At 40.9% G+C, this 21016-nt stretch overlaps 1 protein-coding gene across 1 annotated transcript in view; it reads left to right on the forward strand.

Moving 5' to 3' along the window:
* fer1l4 (fer-1 like family member 4) overlaps positions 1-21016 on the forward strand; it is a 109492-nt gene that overhangs the window by 69563 nt on the left and 18913 nt on the right. The window contains exons 31-43 of the mRNA XM_045705303.2: positions 3138-3247; positions 6178-6297; positions 6658-6697; positions 8222-8316; positions 8696-8827; positions 9025-9141; positions 9363-9490; positions 9852-10022; positions 10159-10313; positions 10976-11157; positions 17636-17721; positions 17849-17947; positions 18202-18443. Of these exons, the coding sequence (XP_045561259.1) occupies positions 3138-3247; positions 6178-6297; positions 6658-6697; positions 8222-8316; positions 8696-8827; positions 9025-9141; positions 9363-9490; positions 9852-10022; positions 10159-10313; positions 10976-11157; positions 17636-17721; positions 17849-17947; positions 18202-18443 (1677 nt within the window). The remainder of the gene's footprint in view (positions 1-3137; positions 3248-6177; positions 6298-6657; positions 6698-8221; positions 8317-8695; positions 8828-9024; positions 9142-9362; positions 9491-9851; positions 10023-10158; positions 10314-10975; positions 11158-17635; positions 17722-17848; positions 17948-18201; positions 18444-21016) is intronic.

A 21016-nucleotide genomic window follows, 5' to 3' on the forward strand; every position in this document is an offset into this window, starting at 1 on the left:
GACCGACAAGTATCAAGTCTCAAGTCCTAAACTTTGTGTTTCGAGTCCTAAACAAGTCATAATGTGCTCTTCACCAAATGTAATACCATTTCATATTTTTAACAAGAGTAATAGTTAGTATATTACATTAACGCAAATCATGAATGCTTTTAAAAATATCTATATATTTATTAGTTTCCAAATAAACGTTATATTTCCATGGAAATACATGGGTAGCCACGAGAACCCCCCCCCCCCCCCCCCCCCCCCCCCCAATAGTGATTGCTATGGGGCGCAATCGGGCGATGTAGGCTTGCTTGTACAGCCCAACCTTAACACACACACACACACTCTCTCTGTGTGTGGTTACAGTAGGCTAACATATGTCAATGGTTTTAGTAACAGCAGTAACATCAAGGAGGATTTAGGCTACCAACTGCCTAGCCAGTTGTAGCTCAATCTTGGGTGAAATGAGCACGTTCTAGCGCTGACTGACTGTGTGGAGGCTTATTGATTTAACGTTACGTTAGTCTACATGCTACACTAGCAAAGTTATACATTTTGTTGGCTATATTAGCCACGACTTACCGTTCTTTGTGCAGCTTCAAATGTCGAACAAAGTTGTAAAATATTGCGCCTCCCTGTAATTTTCTTCCCGCATGTTTTTCAAGTTGCAATCTGTTTTTTTTGTTGATACAGCGTCGTTTCAAACTGTAATCCTTTAAATGAAGAGTTGATGCACTGCACACTTTTTTTAATAGCATAATTTTTTATATTTGGGCTTGGTGAGGGTATCAAGTCAGGTCGAGTCAAAAGGCTCAAGTCCAAGTAAAGTCACGAGTCATTGGTGTTAACTTCTCTAGGGCCAGTGGGACGATTTCGTCCCACCTACGTAACAGCCAGTGGAATCCTGTGGCGCGATTTTCAAATACCTTAGAAATGCTATTACTTCAATTTCTCAAACATATGACTATTTTACACCATTTTAAAGACAAGACTGTCGTTAATCTAACCACACTGTCCGATTTCAAAAAGGCTTTACAACGAAAGCAAAACATTAGATTATGTCAGCAGAGTACCCAGCCAGAAATAATCAGACACCCATTTTTCAAGCTAGCATATAATGTCACATAAACCCAAACCACAGCTAAATGCAGCACTAACCTTTGATGATCTTCATCAGATGACAATCTTAGGACATTATGTTATACAATACATGCATGTTTTGTTCAATCAAGTTCATATTTATATCAAAAACCAGCTTTTTACATTAGCATGTGACGTTCAGAACTAGCATACCCCCCGCAAACTTCCGGCGAATTCACTAACAATTTACTAAATTACTCACGATAAACGTTCACAAAAAGCATAACAATTATTTTAAGAATTATAGATACAGAACTCCTCTATGCACTCGATATGTCCGATTTTAAAATAGCTTTTCGGTGAAAGCACATTTTGCAATATTCTAAGTAGATAGCTCGGCATCACAGGGCTAGCTATTTAGACACCCACCCAAGTTTAGCCCTGACCAAAGTCAGATTTACTATAAGAAAAATGTTATTACCTTTACTGTTCTTCGTCAGAATGCACTCCCGGGACTTCTACTTCAATAACAAATGTTGGTTTGGTCCAAAATAATCCATACTTATGTTCCAACAGCGGCGTTTTGTTCGTGCGTTCTAGACACTATCCGAATGGTAAATAAGGGTCACGCGCACGGCGCATTTCGTGACAAAAGATTTCTAAATATTTCATTACCGTACTTCGAAGCATGTCAACCGCTGTTTAAAATAAATTTTTATGCCATTTTTCTCGTAAAAAAGCGATAATATTCCGACCGGGAATCTGCAATTAGGTAAACAGCCGAAAGAAAATACAGCATGGGGTCGACTCGGGCACGCGCCTAATTCCTTTGTCCTCTGATCGGCCACTTGGCAAAGGCGATTATGTGTTTCAGCCTGGGGCTGCCTCGACATCGTTCAGCTTTTTCCCGGGCTCTGAGAGCCTATTGGAGCCGTAGGAAGTGTCACGTTACAGCTAAGATCCTGACTCTTCAATAAACAGAGGCAAGAACAACAACACCTTGTCAGACAGGCCACTTCCTGCATGAAATCTTCTCAGGTTTTTGCCTGCCATATGAGTTCTGTTATACTCACAGACACCATTCAAACAGTTTTACAAACTTTAGGGTGTTTTCTATCCAAAGCCAATAATTATATGCATATTCTAGTTACTGGGCAGGAGTAGTAACCAGATTAAATCGGGTACGTTTTTTATCCGGCCGTGTAAATACTGCCCCCTAGCCCTAACAGGTTAACACTTTTTTGGTTACTACATGATTCCATATGTGTCATTTCATTGTGTAGAAAACTGTCATGGTCAAAACATATTGATACAACAGTAGCTAAGATGGGGAGATGTCTGTCCATTATAAAGCGCTACTCTATCTTCCTAACAGCACTATCAACAAGGCAAGTCCTACAGGCTCTCGTTTTGTCGCATCTGGACTACTGTTCAGCTGTGTGGCCAGGTGCCACAAAGAGGGACTTAGGAAAATTGGCTCAGAACAGGGCAGCACTACTGGTCCTTGGATGTACACAGAGAGCAAACATTAATAATATGCATGTCAATCTCTCCTGGCTCAAAGTAGAGGAAAGATTGACTTCATCACTAGTTGTATTTGTGAGAGTTATTGACATGTTGAAAGCACCGAGCTCTGTTAAAACGACTAGCACAGTACTACATAGAGCCATGACTACATGGAACTCTATTCCACATCAAGTAACTGATGCCAGCAGTAGAATCAGATTTAAAAAAACAGATACAAATACACCTTACGGAACAGCAGGGACTGTGTAGCAACACAAACATAGACACTGACACATGCATACACACACATGATAACATACTCACTATACACACAAGTACACATGGATTTTGTTTTGTAGATATGTGGTAGTGAAGTATGGGCCTGAGGGCACACACTTAGTGTGTTGTGAATTCTGTAATGAATGTATTGTAATGTTTTTAAAATAGCATAACTGCCTTAATTTTGCCAGACCCCAGGAAGAGTAGTTGCTGCCTTGACAGCAGCTAATGGGGATCCATAATAAATATAAATAATCAGTCCCATGTCCTCTCTTTATTGCCTTCAGAAAATAACCCCCCCATGAGGACATCCCTTCTCAATACAGTGAAGCAAATGGACCTGAGAGGTCTTCCGATCAAAACCTCCAAGATTCCCATCAACCCCCTAAACTTCACTGTGAGTAGTTGTACCTTAGCCTATCTCATCTTTCTGCTCAACTGAGCCTTCTGCAGCTCCTCTCTTTACCGATCAATCAACCCACCTACAAATGCTTTTTCCCTCTTCCATAAAGACTAAAAAGACAAAGGTTGCCATTTATGCTACAGCCCTGTTTATGCCTGGTGCTAACATGCATCCTTTGTCCTGATCCTGTCCACATTCTGATTGTGCCCAAACGTGTGCCTGAGCTAGCCAGGCACACAATGTGCAGTGGGGTTTGCTGTAATACTGGTGCCAGTCGTTTGTCTCAGAGGCCACTGATTACTGTTGGATTAAATGCACATCATGCTCACAGCAGGTGTCCTGTTGATTCCCCGCTGAGGAGCAGTCAATCTGTTTCACACTCTCTCGCCCTGCACCTCGGCTGGGTATCTGTGCTCAGTGTACTGTCAATGCTTGTTTGTTTACCGGAGCTTTGGTAGTCCCACCGTGACGCTGGCACGTTTTGGATTTCTAACCCCTTTTTAACATTGTGTGTTTGAGCTACAGACTATCTATTTCTTCTGCATCCACTGATTTCATTAGTATGTATGATTAGCAGGGGGGGGGGTGAGCTAGAGCGGTGTTTGTGAGAGAAGGGCGGATCCCGAAAACAGTTATTATTCTCACAAAAACATCTGTAAATTCGTAACGGTTTAAGCTACAAACAATCATGACCCATCTATGAAAAGCTGAGACTCATGAACGCTCAACAGTTTTCAGTGGTGGCAAAAATACCCAATTGTCATACTTGAGTAAAAGTATAGATACCTTAGTAGAAAATTACTTAAGTTAAAGTCCTTCAGTAAAATACTACTTGAGTAAAAGTCTAAAAGTATTTGATTTTAAATATACTTAAGTATCAAAAGTTAAAGTATAAATCATTTCGCATCCCTTATATTAAGCAAACAAGATGGCACGATTTTTTTGTAAATGATGTCTGAGTGTTGGAGTGCACGGCTTTCGACCTTCGCTTTCGACCTTTCAACTTGTTTGCTTAATATAAGGGATGCGAAATGATTTATGATTTTTTTGTATATATTTATATGTTTTTACCCCTTTTTCTCCCCAATTTCATGGTATTCATGGTGGTTGTTACAGTCTTGTCCCATCGCTGCAACTTCCGTACGGAGTTGAAAGGTCGAAAGCGAAGGTCGAAAGCTGTGCACTCCAACACTCAGACATCATTTACAAAAAAATCGTGCCATCTTGTTTGCTTAAATATAAGGAATGCGAAATGATTTATACTTTAACTTTTGATACTTAAGTATATTAAAAATCAAATACTTTTAGACTTTTACTCAAGTAGTATTTTACTGGAGGACTTTCACTTAAGTCATTTTCTACTAAGATATCTATGCTTTTACATCATTTACAAAAAAAAGCAGTGGTGTAAAGTACTAAAGTAAAAATACTTTCAAGTACTACTTAAGTGTTTTTTTGGGGTTACTATTGATATTTTTGACAACTTTTACTTTAACTTCACTACATTGTACTTTTTATTCCATACATTTTCCCTGGCACCCAAAAGTACTAGTTACATTTTGAATGCTTAGCAGGACAGGAAAATGGTCTAATTCACACACTTATCAATAGAACATCCCTGGTCATCCCTACAGCCTCTGATCTGGTGGACTCACTAACACATGCTTTGTTTGTAAATTATGTCTGAGTTGGAGCGTGCCCTTGGCTATCTGTAAATAAATAAAAAAACAGAAAATGTGTCCATCTGCTTTGCTTAATATAAGGAATTTGAAATGATGTATACTTTTACTTTTGATACGTAAGTACATTTTAGCAATTACATTTACTTTTGATATTTAACTATATTTAAAACCAAATACTTCTAGACTTTTACTCAAATAGTATTTTACTGGGTGACTTTCAAACACTTATTTTAATGGGTGACTTTCAAGTATTTAGTGAGTCCGCCAGATCAGAGGCAGTAGGGATGACCAGGGATGTTCTGGTAATTAAGAAGTGCATGAATTGGACAATTTTCCTGTCCGCCAAAGCATTCAAAATGTAATGAGTTCTTTTGGCTGTCAAGGAAAATGTATGGAGTAAAAATTACATTATTTTCTTTAGGAATGTATTGGAATAAAAGTTGTCAAAAATATAAATAGTAAAGTACAGATACCCAAAAAAAACTACTTAAGTAGTACTGTAAAGTATTTTTACTTCAGTACTTCACACCGCTGCCGGTTGTTGGGGACTCGGCAGAGGTGAGGACCCTACAGCCAGATGTTCCGGTTTTCAGGGGAAATGGAAAGAGAGCTTGTTATGAGACTTCGGCTTTTGGACATTAACAAGGCGACACTCAATCTTGGCTCCTCTTCCACATTTACTGGATTGGTTGAACAGTGCAGCAGAGAACCTCCACCAAAAAATGATTTCCCTTCTTGTCAAGACCATTATGTAGGCGATCTAGTTTCAGATGTTTCTTTAACACCTGCTACGTTAGGTTAGAGGTTCTTCAGTACACAGTTAAAATATAAGCACCACCTATTTGACCTTCAACCTTTTTTGAAGATCATAGGAAATCCCAGGACAGAGTGTCTTTAAGTTCACATAGTTGCTGTCACAAACTCCACCATTGTCTCTGACTAGTTGGATATTTATATTTACATACAGCATTCTTATAAATGTCTTTTTTATCAGGTTTTTGCTGACATTGGTGAAATGTGAGGGTAGAGCAAGCAATGAATGAATTAAGTTAATTTCACTGTGGGATTTCCTGGGACTGATAAGATTAAATGTTCCTACCACTGCTTGTTTTGAATAATACAAAGCAGCAATATGGTATTATTGTATATTTCCATATTTTACTGCAAAGGCACGGGGTCTTATAGTGCAGTATGAGATTTGTGACAGAATAAATCCATTTCAAATCAACTTCTCATCCTCAGTCTCCACTGAACAAACTAAAGAAGAACAAAGTGGAGGAGCTTGAAGAAGAGACCCCAGAGAAAGACGAGCTGGATTGGTGGTCCAAGTACTATGCGTCACTGGAAGAGCTTAGAAACCAGGTATATAGTGAGTGTAACTAAGCAATGTTTTTATACCAAGGGTGGGCTTGGTGTGCTGAAATGTAATCCAATAGTGAGCTGCAGGCTAACAAATAAAAAGACAACATTGTTCATAATTACATCAGATGTTTCTGGAAGTCTCTGGTGGGCCAAACCAACATTTGTTGTTGAGGGCCAGGTTTGTTGATACTTTATACAGCATCAGCATACAATCAAATCACTCTTTTAATTTGTTTTGCAATACATTTTTCATTCACAGGAAATGTCAATATTTGGTTTTGCTACAGTACTATCATAGAATTGAAGCCAGTAATGTTTATCTGTTTTGATGATAGTGAGACATATTTTTATTATTTCCAGACTGAGAACGAGGAGGACATGGATGAACAACAGGAAACAGGTACTCCACACAGCTGAGAGTTGTTGTCTGTCTAATACAGAGGTCTACGGCCCGGTCTTAGTTAGATGCATAGGGGAATGAAAATTGTCACAGACTATTTGATTTTATTCTTACCACTTATGTTCAAAATTGCAAGTCTATATTGTGTGAACTCCTCCTTACAATTGTTCAATTCAACTGGGGTGAGTTTCCCAAAACCGCATAGCTACAATGGAAAATGCAACCATTTTAAAATCAATATTTGACTGTCAATCTTAATGAAGTCTTAAGTACTTTGCTGCTCTACCAGTGATGTAGGTGTGGTTCATCAAGAAAAACAGTACCTTTTACTTACGAAGCATTTGGTAAAATCACCCCAGAGCTTTTGAAATTAAAGAATTCTATGTATGCTTTACTTTCTTATTTGTGCCCTGTTCTTCATACATTTTTGGCAATTCTAATCTTTTATACAAGAGTTTAATATAATGACATTCCCAGCATCCATTAATACAGTGTTAGGTTCTAATTCTCAGAGTAAAAAACTTAACGGACGATATGGAAGCTTAACCAAGTTTATTCTTCCAAGAGGATCAATACAGCTGCATTAGACAAAAACATTTCCACACAAGCACTGATATTTAACCCTTTCTCCTAGGCTGAGTCTCCTCTTACCATCTGAACAAACATTGTATCTTTACTGCTAGGCAGGAAACTAAGTAATAGGCCATATACTTTTCTTTCTCCCTTAACGTGATCTGACCTGACTTCAACCTCTTCATCACTAATCCATAGCTCTCTCCCCTTATCAATGCCTGCCACATGTGATCGCTTCCCTGCACTCAGCACATTCCAAGCTTAATTGCACACACTATATACCTTCCTCCTACAGATAACCATTAACTTCTAGTGTAGACCCTCTAACCCTAAGCACTCAATATTTCAATAAGATCGCTGATATAATGTAAACGTTATACATTACCCTCTTTCCCTCAGTGACATGAATAAGTATGTTTCATATTCTCAGAACCCAACAGCAGAAATGTATTTATTTATTTTATTTGACCTTTGTTTAACCAGGTAGGCAAGTTGAGAACAAGTTCTCATTTACAATTGCGACCTGGCCAAGATAAAGCAAAGCAGTTTGATACATACAACAACACAGAGTTACACATGGAGTAAAACAAACATACAGTCAATAATACAGTAGAAAAATAAGTCTATATACAATGTGAGCAAATGAGGTGAGATAAGGGAGGTAAAGGCAATAAAAAGGCCACGGTGGCGAAGTAAATACAACATAGCAATTAAAAACACTGGAATTGTAGATTTGCAGTAGGTGAATGTGCAAAGTAGAAAGTATAAATACTGGGGTGCAAGAGAGCAAAATAAATAAATAAATACAGTAGTAGTAATGCATCAGCCATGTGTGCCAAGTGATCCTTTCCCCATCTCAGTGTGGAAATCTGCACACGCTGTATCTCATTGAAGGCTTCAATGCACAGAGCAATTGTAATCTCTGAGTTAAAAGTCATGTTTATTCAACAGATGGTGGCACATTAGAGGCAGAGGAGGAGGATGCTGTGATAGTGGAGATAGAGCCACCGCCCAAACCGAAACGGAAAAAGATAGCAACTCTCCAGGTGAGAATTTTCTCTGTGAGAATTTGATGAAGCCTGTACAGCACTATGGCAGGAGCACAAAAAGCCCTTTCTAGAGTATGTTCACTCAAAAAATAAACACGTTATGGCCACAGTAATGTTATGGTAAAGCTACAATTTTGGAAATGTTAGATATCTACCACGGTATATCCACAGTTAAATACAGTAAGGCTGTGGGCTGGTGTGGTCTCGCAGTATGTATGCCAATGCTGGTGTAGCTTCAAATCCGGTCCACGCCCTTCTAGCACACCATCCCTCCTCCTTACATTCTTCTATCTCCTCATTGTGTCTGTCCAATATACTTGAATATGTGAGCACAAAATACAGTAAGGCTACATTAATAACCTGGGTGTTTTCTCAGCTCTATAAATCAGAATTGGAGAATGAGTTTAGCGAATTCATGGATTGGCTGCACACATTCCCCATCTACAAAGGCAAAGCCAATGAGGAAGAGGATGACGATGAAGAGGAGAGAAGCATGGGGAAATACAAGGTGAGCGAGATAAGAACAAATTGTTACTCTAGACCTAAAAGAGAAATGTGTCTCCCTCAATAAATCAAATCAGATAGATTTTTACTGTCATAAGTGTCTTAGAGAGTGACACTATTGTGTCAAACCACTCTTCAGTACTGATACTGTGTGGTTGGTTGAGACAGTGTTAGTAAAAAAAGTGTTTTTTGTTGTCACAGGGTTCCTTTTTGATTTATCCCATCTCACCTGAGGACGAACATGCAGAGCGCCAGATTACCAAAGGAATTCCCCAAAATACACCCATTAAAGTACTAGTGCGGGTGTATGTTGTGAAGGTAGGCTTATAAGCTAGCATGTTTTTGTTGCTTATGTTTTCAAGACATGTGAACTGAATTTCGAAAAACCTCAGCACAACTCCATTGCTATGCAATTTCAAAGTAATTAATAAATGACTTTGTAATATGTTAATACAATGTTATTATTCAAGTAATAGCAACCTTACTACATAAGAGCAAATTAAAGAACAATGTTATCAATCTCCCCCATGAATTTCCAGGCCACCAACCTGGCCCCTACTGACCCTAATGGAAAGGCAGATCCCTATGTGGTGGTGAAAGTTGGTGGACAGAGCATGGACAGCAAGGACAGCTATATTCCCAAACAGCTCAACCCAGTGTTTGGCGAGTGAGTGGCAAAAGGAAGAATTATAAATATTCAACTACCGAATATGATTATCCAGAGTTAAATCAAACATTAAATCAAAAACTCTTGCTTGTCGAACTGCTGACATGAATGATGTCATTGTGTTTTTTAAGGCGGAACCATTTTCAAGGAGTATTGCAGAAACTATCACTATTTAACAAACACATTAAAGGCCCAGCGCAGTCAAATTCAGATTCATATCCTCTTTGTACAATAGCTGAAAAAGCTGTGAAAGTGTGACAATATGATTAGCTTTATTTTACGACCGTTTCCCAAAATACGCTTACACAGGTCCTTTTTCAGGAGGTTCTGCAAGTTTTTACATGTTGCACTTCTCCTGTAGAGTGTTTGAGCTGACCGTGTCCTTCCCACTGGAGACGGAACTTACTCTGATGGTGTTTGACCACAACTTGGTGGGCTCTGATGACCTCATCGGAGAGACACGAATCGACCTGGAGAACCGTTTCTACAGCCACCACTACGCAGGCTGTGGCATCGCCCTCTACTATGACACGTGTGTCTGATATTCCTGTCCATACCTGACATTACATCTCAATAATGGCACAAGATATTACGGTGCATCAGAATGGCATAACCCCATCACTGGTCTTTGCAGCGTCATTTAAGGCAGCTGTTTTCTGTGATTGCAGAGACGGATACAATAAGTGGAGAGATGCCAAGAAACCATCTGCCATTCTGGCAGAGCTCTGCAGGAAAAATGCGATTCCCTCTCCGGAATACCGGGAATTAGAAATCAAAGTTCTAAACAAGATCTTCAAAGTGCCTGATGAAGCGTTTCCTGAAGGTATGTTTCCTTTAATTCCTTTAACATGTGGGTCGTTCTGTACGAAACTGAAGAAAAAAAAGACCATGTCCAGGATTCAATCAGATCATCGGCAACCCGGGTTAGCCGACAAACGCATAGCTTTTCATTGCTTTTGTTTAGGCGGTGTCGGAAGTGTAATTGCGTTGGAACTGTCAAATCGGTGAGCAGTTGCTCTTATGGTCATTGTCACGAAACCACAGTCATCCTTATATCCCACCAGCGTTAGATGTTTAGAACGAGAAAGTGTAGGCTATATAGAGACAATGATACTCAAATTGAAAATCATTAGACAAAATAATAAGGATTTATAATAAGGATTACATCACACATTCCAGTTTTCAAACTTGTAAGGAAATTAAATGTTGTAGAGTCTAGATCCAAATATCAAATATACAGCATATACCAAATATCCTTGCTCCAGAAGACATTTTCATGTATTACATTTCAGAATGATCCAAAAAGTAATTCGCTTTTTCTTTTTTCTTCTTCAGTTTCGTGTGGAACAACCCATAACTGATTTACACAGATAGCAATCATGTGCCCATAGACAATATTTGCAGCTGCATTATTAGCATTTTAATAACTAATCCATAACATGAACAAGTGGCACTATCATAATCATGTTTCCTTTGTGTCCTCAGAGTTGCTGAAGAAGAACAAGAAGACAGAAGAGGATCTGCGTGAGCTGGATGAGCACAAGGCCCTGAGTGTATTGCACCGGTGGGGGGAGATGAGAGAGTTTTGTGAGGGAGCCTGTCCCCTTGTACCAGAGCACCTGGAGGTGCGCTCCCTCCTCAACCCTGAGAAACCAGGACTGCCTCAGGTGAGGGCACATTTCTTACAACAAATGCAGTTCAAAGTGCTTAACAACAAATAAAATAAAAGGTGAGAAATATAACAAAAACTTTACGTTTCTATACAAATATAAAATTAAGATAGACAAGATTACAGTAGTATAACAATAGTAAAATAACAGTGAATATGAGAGACTAATGCAGCAATAAATTAAAGGGGATAAAATAAATAAGATTTACAGTATGGGATAAAATAAATAAAGTAAATAATATGTCTTAGACAACTAAGAACACCCTTGGTAAAAGCACAGCTAAAGAGAAGCTTTTATTTTTTCTTAATTTCTTTTACAGTTTTTGAAGTTATCAAAAATCCTCAGTAGTCCATGGGCCAGTGGAAAAATGTGTCCACTTTGAGGGGTTAACCAATATGTGAAATTTGGCCGGCTGGCCCATGGGCTAACTGGCAAGCTGTTCCAAAGGCTAGGACCATAGTGACTAAAGGCAGTCTCACCAAAAGTTTTTGTTCTGGCTTTGGAACAAAAACAGTGTCAGGGGATCTGAGAGACCGACCAGGCACATACAGTGAGCTACAAAAGTATTTGCTGTTTGTTTTGGTTTTGTTTCAGATTATTTTGTTCCCAATAGAAAGGAATGGTAAATTATGTATTGTGTCATTTTGGAGTCACTTTTATTCAAAATAAGAATATGTTTCTAAGCACTTATACAATTATGTGGATGTTACCATGATTACGGATAATCCTGAATGAGTCGTGAATAATGATGAGTGAGAAAGTTACAGATGCTCAAATATCATACCCCCCCAAAATGCTAACCTCACGTGTTATTGTAATGGTGAGAGGTTAACATGTCTTGGGGGTATGATATTTGTGCGTCTGTAACTTTCTCAGCTGACAGTCTGCACTTTAACATCATAGTCTTTTTATCATTTCAAATCTAAAGTGCTGGAGTACAGACCCAAAACAAACAAAAAATGTGTCACTATCCCAATACTTTTGGAGCTCACTGTATCTTAAGCCTTGTTATCACTGTGTCACATGTGTCGTAGGGTGTAGACCAAAACGCAGCGGGAAAATGTATACTCATCTTCTTTTTATTACTGAAGAAGGAAAAACACAAACAACGTATACAAAAAACAAAACGAACTAGTCAGGCATACAGCAAAACAAGAAACAAACTCCCACAATTCCCAAAACAAACACACTCCTAAATATAGGACCTTCAATCAGAGGCAACGATAGACAGCTGCCTCCAATTGAAGGCCCCAATCCCCATACCTAAACATAGAAATACAATACCCTAGCACAGACATAGAACTAACAACATAGAACTAACCAAAAAACCCCGGACTAATAAATCAAATACCCCTCTACATGAACACATACTCAAACACACCCTGAACCACATAAAACAAATACCCCCTGCCACGTCCTGACCAAACTAATAAGAACAAATAACCCCTTTACTGGTCAGGACGTGATAGTACCCCTCCCCCAAAGGTGCATACCCCGGATGCACCTGACAAAAAAAAACCTTACCAAAGGGAGGGAAGGGAGGGTGGCTGCCGTCACCGACGGCTCCCATGTTACACCCCCCCTCCCCAACCCTCCTACAGTGTAGGTGGCTCAGGCTCAGGCCTTAATCCCCTACCTGACCAATCCAACCCCACTGAATACCTCTGCCTGAGGCCATTCACTCTAGACCCTGGACTGGACTCTGGGAGCTCCGGACTGTAGGGTGACTCTGGGAGCTCTGGACTGTAGGACGACTCTGGGAGCTCCGGACTGTAGGACGACTCAGGGAGCTCCGGACTGTAGGACGACTCAGGGAGCTCCGGACTGTAGGACGACTCCGGGAGCTCCGGACTGTAGGACGACTCCGGGAGCTCCGGACTGTAGGACGACTCCGGGAGCTCCGGACTGTAGGACGACTCCGGGAGCTCCGGACTGTAGGACGACTCCGGGAGCTCCACTCCGGGAGCTCCGGACTGTAGGACGACTCCAGGAAGCTCCGGACTGTAGGACGACTCCGGGAGCTCCGGACAGTGGGCCGTCTCTCTTGGTTCCGGACAGTGGGCCGTCTCTCTTGGTTCTGGACAGTCTGGACGAGGCACTGTTGCCGGAAGTTCTGGACGAGGCACTGTTGCCGGAAGTTCTGGACGAGGCACTGTTGCCGGAAGTTCTGGACGAGGCACTGTTGCCGGAAGAGGCACTGTTGCCGGAAGTTCTGGACGAGGCACTGTTGCCGGAAGTTCTGGACGAGGCACTGTTGCCGGAAGTTCTGGACGAGGCACTGTTGCCGGAAGTTCTGGACGAGGCACTGTTGCCGGAAGTTCTGGACGAGGCACTGTTACCGGAAGTTCTGGACGAGGCACTGTTACCGGAAGTTCTGGACGAGGCACTGTCGTCAGACACTCTGGACGGGGCACTGTCGTCGGACACTCTGGACGGGGCACTGTCGTCAGAAGCTCGGGACTGGGCTGACGCACTGGAAGCCTGATGCGTGGGGCTGGTAGTGGAGGTACCAGACTAGGGACACACACCTCAGGGCTAGTGCGGGGAGCAGGAACAGGACGAGTTGGACTGGGCTGACGCACTGGAAGCCTGGTGCGTGGTGCTGGTTCTGGATATGCCAGACTGGAAACACGCACCTCGGGGCTAGTGCGAGGAGCAGGAACAGGACGAGTTGGACTGGGCTGACGCACCGGAAGCCTGGTGCGTGGTGCTGGTACTGGATGAGCCAGACTGAAGACACACACCTCGGGGCTATTGCGAGGAGCAGGATACACTGGACCGTAGAGGCGCACTGGCGGTCTCGAGCGCAGGACTGGCACCGCCCGTACTGGCTGGGTGCCCAATTCCCCCTGGCAAATGCGGGGCGCTGGCACTGCGCACACCGGCCTGAAGATACTTGGCCTCGCCACAGTACGCATTAACCCGAAGCACGGGACCTGTCCAGTCAAAGGTTGCTTAACAAAAGCACGAGGATTTGGCTTGGGGCTTAATTCTCGCCCAGCCAAACTACCCGTGTGCCCCTCCCCCCCCATTTTTTTTTTATTGGGGCTGCCTCTCCGGTTTGAACGCCAACCGTGTTCCCCTGTAACATTCCCGGTCCTCTTTCGCCTTCCTCCATGGGCCCACTCCGGCTTTAATCTCCTCCCAGGTCCATGACTCCCGACAGTCCATCTGTTGCTGCTCCCTCCTCCGCTGCTTGGTCCGTGTTTGGTGGGAGATTCTGTCACAGGTGTCGTAGGGTGTAGACCAAAACGCAGCAGGAAAATGTATACTCATCTTCTTTTTATTAGTGAAGAAGGAAAAACACAAACAACGTATACAAAAAAACAAACGAACTAGACAGTCTCGTCAGGCATACAGCAGAACAAGAAACAATCTCCCACAATTCCCAAAACAAACACACTCCTAAATATAGGACCTTCAATCAGAGGCAACGATAGACAGCTGCCTCCAATTGAAGGCCCCAATCCCCATACCTAAACATAGAAATACAATACCCTAGCACAGACATAGAACTAACAACATAGAACTAACCAAAAAAAAAAGGAATAATAAATCAAATACCCCTCTACATGAACACATACTCAAACACACCCTGAACCACATAAAACAAATACCCCCTGCCACGTCCTGACCAAACTAATAAGAACAAATAACCCCTTTACTGGTCAGGACGTGACACACTGGCAGTTTGAAGTAACTCAAATCCTATTTTTTTTTGCATATCTGATTCGAATCTGAACTTTTTCTTGCAGTATGAACAGCCAAAACGCACATGTAATCAGATATTTCAAGCCACATTTTAAACTACCTTCATAGATGGTTTGAAAAGTCTGATTCCTGTCAATGCGATTTGTGTCTGAACTGTCAAATCTGATTTATTTGCCATCAAGTGTTTCTTTTTTTACTGTTATTTGGCATATCTTGTCACTTGTTAGTTACTCTGTTGACAGTTTGACAAGAACATGTGGTAGCTAACTAACTTGTTAATTGTTTACAAACAAATTTGTGAATGTTCTAGCAAACTTAACAGCTAGCTTTAAAAGTGATCTTAAGGCCTTTGCAGACTGTATGTCGGATTCAATCTTTTACGGTTATCACGTCACACTGTGCAATGTTACCAAATTACAATCTTGCTATCAACCTGGTCAGTTCTGTCAGCGATTGGCTTGCAAGTCTACGTCAGCCGATGTATTTGATCTGCGCATGTGCCAGCAGCACAAGCCTCACTCTATTCTTATGGGTGAGTGAAGTGAGTTCGGGAAAACTTAAAGTATGCATCTTATATGTTCGAACTCAGAATCAAATAGGCTTCCCCAAAATAACATGTGGTAGAACGTTTATTTTCATTGCTGATTTTGTGCATTTATCAAAATCCCATCAGGTAGCCTGATTTCAGATGTGTCATGTAAACACGATTATTAGGGAAATGGTTATTCTTGCACAGCATGTAGGCGAAACGTTTAAATCAATCTATTATATTAATCTGACTATTCATAATAATCGTATTATTGTGCGCATACTCAGTGCCGGCCGTGTTCCTATTGGTCAGTCACTGGGATCGGCTCTCAACACCAGCCACACTACACGACAAAATGCAAAAACAATCTGACACTGCTAGAACTTTGTCGGAGCCTACGACTGCACGTGTCGGTACTTCATTGGCAGACCTAGACCCTGTCACACTGAACGAGCCAAGGAGTTACAACCTAAGAATTTGCCTACGACAGAGACATCTTGGCTGGGACAGCAAAATCATTGCATAAAACGGCTAAAATCATACCGTCTGGAAAGGCCTTGACGCTATGATTTCGAACATGCAATGCAACTGGGAAACTTCTATGGCAGGCATTGTTGTCACCTTGCTTGCTACACAACCAGCCTACACCACAGCACACACACCACCATGACATGTAGGGTAGCCATGTCAGCAAGTTACTACAGTCTGAACACACACAAATCCAATTTGGTCACTTGTAACTTGCTGTTTGGACTGTCAGTATTCCAAAGCTGATTTAAAAAACAAAACTGATTTGAGCATTAAGGCCTGCAGTGTGAACAAGGCTTTAAAAGCATATCAGACATGTATTCAAATACATAATCTTGAAACAAAGTGCTGGTGTGCTTTCCTCCCACGAAAACAAAGTGAAAATTGCAATGCAAATAAGGCTTGTCTGGGAATTTAGTTGTAGAAATAAACTACTTTTAAGAACTTTGCATATGGCCGCCTTGCTTGGTTTCTTTACCTCTGCTCCTCGGTAAGCCACATGTCACATGAACAGATCAAGGAGGTGGTATACAAAGTGCTCAAAAGTTGTTTATTTAGGATTTTTGAGAAAGGACACCCCAGCGCTTGGACAGAAAAGTTTGTCAGCACTCTAGCAACATTTTATTTATTTAACAGGAAAAAACCCTTGAGGTTAGAAACCTCTTTTGCGAGGGAGACCTGGCAAGAGGTCAGCAGGTTGTAGTCCGCGTGTACATAACACAAAAGCACAATACAATACATGGTCTTAATGGTCAACAACATTTTCTTCAATCAGAGCTTTAAACTCAGCAAGCGATACACTCTCCTTCTGTTTTAAAGTATTTTGCAGGTCGTTCCAAGACCAAGGAGCAATAAAAGAAAATTGTATTTTTCCCATATTTAGTCCTGGTCTTAGGAACAGTGAAAGATAGTAGTATCTGAGACAGAGGCTATACATTTGTGATTACCTTATTAATAAGGAGCATAGATAAGTAGGCAGTAGTCCTTCTTGTGGGAAGGGAGGGCCACTTCACCATATCTGATAGATCACAGTGATGGGTGTGTGGTCTTGCATTTGTTAGAAATTTAGGCGTCCCGTGATACAGTGTCCAGTATCGTATGAGTGAATTCAGTCCCAAAACAAAATTCCTCTATGGGGCATCACACTCGGTGCTTCATGGTGCCTGGGAGGCATTAACCTTTTACTGCAGTGGGCTAAATCAGAGTCACAGTGTTTCTTGGTAGTCTTAAACATGTATACTTTGAAACAAAAGTATACACCTCACACACATGGTTATGGGATAAAAAAAGAAGAAGAATACTGCACCATGTCAGATATAGAGTTGAAATGTATTACATTTTTAGTTTGCATCCCAATATTACACTTTATATACACATCACAGAAGACTGAAATATAACAAAACCATTTGACATAGAAACAGTAGATTTTTGGCGTTTACATTTTTTGTATGTTTATTAATTATGAAATGATGAAAAGGATGAATAAAATTACACCCATGATGCCAAGGGCCAGTTGGCTGCAGGAAACGGCTACAAAAGCTGCACATGACGGCCTGGACCAGAGGTAGTGGATGCCCTGATTTGTGTTTAATGTAACCACAAGTTTTAGACATGGCGATATTGGTGTTCCAGTGATTACCCCGGAACACTGGTTCAGGTTTCTTTCACGAGTCCTTGTCCTGACTGCTTTGTGCCCGGTGCTTTCAGGGCTACGCTCACATGTGGATCGATATGTTTCCTATGGACGTACCAGCACCTCCACCTATCGATATCAAACCCCGGCTGCCTATAAGGTAATCCAGACTCATGTTCAAAGTTAAATGTTACAGTGTCTGTGAGACACCATGTCATACTACTACATACTAGGATCCACAACCACAAAGATAACTCAGCAACACCCACTTCTCTCTCTCACTAAAGCTATGAGTTGCGCGTGATCATATGGAATACTGATGACGTCGTCCTGGATGATGTCAACCCCTTCACTGGAAATCCTTCCAGTGATATATACATGAAAGGGTTGGTAAAAACCACACACACACACACACACACACACACACACAACGACCTAGGAAACCAAATGGATGAATTATTTTGTAAATCAATTTGGTGATGAAATGCCAGATGTAACAATGGGGCCATTTGAGTTGTTCTTACCAGATGTGCCTCTCAGATGTACAGTAACTGGATTCGGATTTTATGGATGATATATAAAGATTATTTGTAGAAAGATGTTTGAATTGACGTTGAATTGTTTGTCACTCTGAATATAGCTGGATTAAAGGCTTAGATGGGAACAAACAGGAGACTGATGTCCACTTCAACTCCTTGACTGGGGAGGGGAACTTCAACTGGCGTTTTGTCTTCCGGTTTGACTACCTCCCCACAGAGAAAGAGATCACCTATACAAAAAAGGAGTCTATCTTCTCTCTGGAGGAATCTGAGTTCCGCCAGCCTGCCGTTCTTGTGCTTCAGGTGTGGGACTATGACCTCATCGCCTCAAATGACTTCCTGGGTGAGTGTTCATGATGAGTTTGTATCTTTATGGTTCTGTTGTCCTGTGTGAGCATGGAGCTTGCTATGCCAAATGTCGTGGGTTTGATTACGCTGGAGCCACCCATACGTATAATTTATGCAGACATAACTGTAAGTCGCTTTGGCTAAAAGTGCCTGCTAAATGGCATAAGTATTCAATTATTTAGATTTTTAGTTTTTCCTCTTCTCAGTTCATATTGGCTACGAAACAAACCAGAACGACTGATGAACGTACCAACTACTAGTAAACATAAACTATAAATTAGCACTTCATCTTTGTATATATATATTTTTAACCTTTATTTCAACAGGGAGTTGAGACCAAGGGCTTTTTCACATGGGAGCCCTGCATTTTACAATGTTACACCTTTTGCAAAATACAGGAAAATACAAAAATATAGATGGATTCAAGAAAAACAATCACATATCTCAATAAAGACGTCCTCTACATTTTTATTTGCCCGAGAGTCACCAATGTATCCAGTTTAAATAATTCACTGGCCCAGGCACTAACGTATCCACTTAAAGTTTTTACTGGCCCAGGTCTTTTAATGATGACTTAATCAAGTGTTTTCCGCTTGTAATGAAGTAGAACAAAAGCAAATATGAAGAGTTAATGGTGCTGTTGACAAAATAAATCACACACAATCCTTTATCTAGGGTATGTTTTTCATAATACATAATGGTTTGTTTCTAGATTGGTTAGTAGAATTCAACACTGTATATCCCTACAAGTAAACATATACTAATAGAGAAATGAAGGCAAAGGCTGCTAAAGGTTCAGATCTTAGTTGTGAGTGTTGGCATGACAAACATTGGTCTATATTCATACTGTCCAAGCAGAAATTCATAAATTCAGAAAAAAATTACCTTAACAACCTCTTACATCTAGATGTTCCGCTAGCGGAACACCGCTCCAATATCCAATGATAGGGCGTGGCACAAATTACAAAACCTCAGAAATCCAAAAACTTCAATTTTTCAAACATATGACTATTTTACACCATTTTAAAGACAAGACTCTCCTTTATCTAACCACATTGTCCGATTTCAAAAAGGCTTTTGTCACACTCGTCGTTAGAAATGGCGGACCAAAACGCAGCAGGTATGTGTATACTCATCCTCTTTATTACGGGAAAAGAAGGAAAAACCAAACAAACACGTATACAAAAATAACAAAACGATGAACGACAAAATAACAGTCTTGAAGGCAACACAGCAATCCAAGAACAATCTCCCACAACAGACAAACACAAACACACCCTCATATATGGGACTCTCAATCAAAGGCAAATAGACAACACCTGCCTTCAATTGAGAGTCCCAACCCCAATGAACCCAAACATAGAAACAGACACACTAGACTCAACATAGAATTACATAAACATAGATCAAAAACCCGGAAATACTAAATCAAACGCCCTCTTACCAACACACCACCCTGAACCACATAAAACAAATACCCACTGCCACGTCCTGACCAAACTACAATAACAATTAACCCTTATACTGGCCAGGACGTGACAGCTTTACAACGAAAGCAAAACATTAGATTATGTCAGGAGAGTACCCAGCCAGAAATAACCAGACACCCATTTTTCAAGCTAGCATATAATGTCACAAAAACCAAAACCACAGCTAAATGCAGCACTCACCTTTGATGATCTTCATCAGATGACACTCCTAGGACATTATGTTATACAATACATGCATGTTTTGTTCAATCAAGTTCATATTTATATCAAAAAACAGCTTTTTACATTAGCATGTGACGTTCAGAACTAGCATACCCACCGAAACTTCCGGTGAATTTACTAAATTACTCACGATAAACGTTCACAAAAAACATAACAATTATTTTAAGAATTATAGATACAGAACTCCTTTATGCAATCGCTATGTCCGATTTTAAAATAGCTTTTCGGTGAAAGCACATTTTGCAATATTCTCAGTAGATAGCCCGGCCATCATGGCTAGCTATTTTGACACCCACCAAGTTTGGCACTCACCAAACTCAGATTTACTATAAGAAAAATTGGATTACCTTTGCTGTTCTTCGTCAGAATGCACTCCCAGGACTTCTACTTCAACAACAAATGTTGGTTTGGTTCCAAATAATCCATAGTTATATCCAAATAGCTGCGTTTTTTCTTGCGTTCAAGACACTATCCGAAGGGTGACGCGCCGGCGCGTATCGTGACAAAAAAAATGCAAAATATTCCATTACCGTACTTCGAAGCATGTCAAACGCTGTTTCTCGTAAAATAGCGATAATATTCCGACCGGGCGATGTTGTTTTCGTTCAAAGACTGAAAATGTAAAATGGACTCTTCACGTGCACGCGCGCACCCGTTTCATTGTTCTCTTATATCGACCACTATCCAAATGCGCTACTGTTTTTCAGCCAGGGACTGCAGAGTCATCATTCAACGTTCTGGCGCCTTCTGAGAGCCTATGGGAGTCTTAGAAAATGTCACAGCAGAGATCCTCTGTTTTCGATAAAGAGTCTATAGAAGGCCAAGAAATGGTCAGAGAGGGCACTTCCTGTTTAGA

This window comes from Salmo salar, chromosome 22 (genome assembly GCF_965601325.2).
Source record: "Salmo salar chromosome 22, fSalSal1, whole genome shotgun sequence".
Classification (NCBI taxonomy): Eukaryota; Metazoa; Chordata; class Actinopteri; order Salmoniformes; family Salmonidae; genus Salmo; species Salmo salar.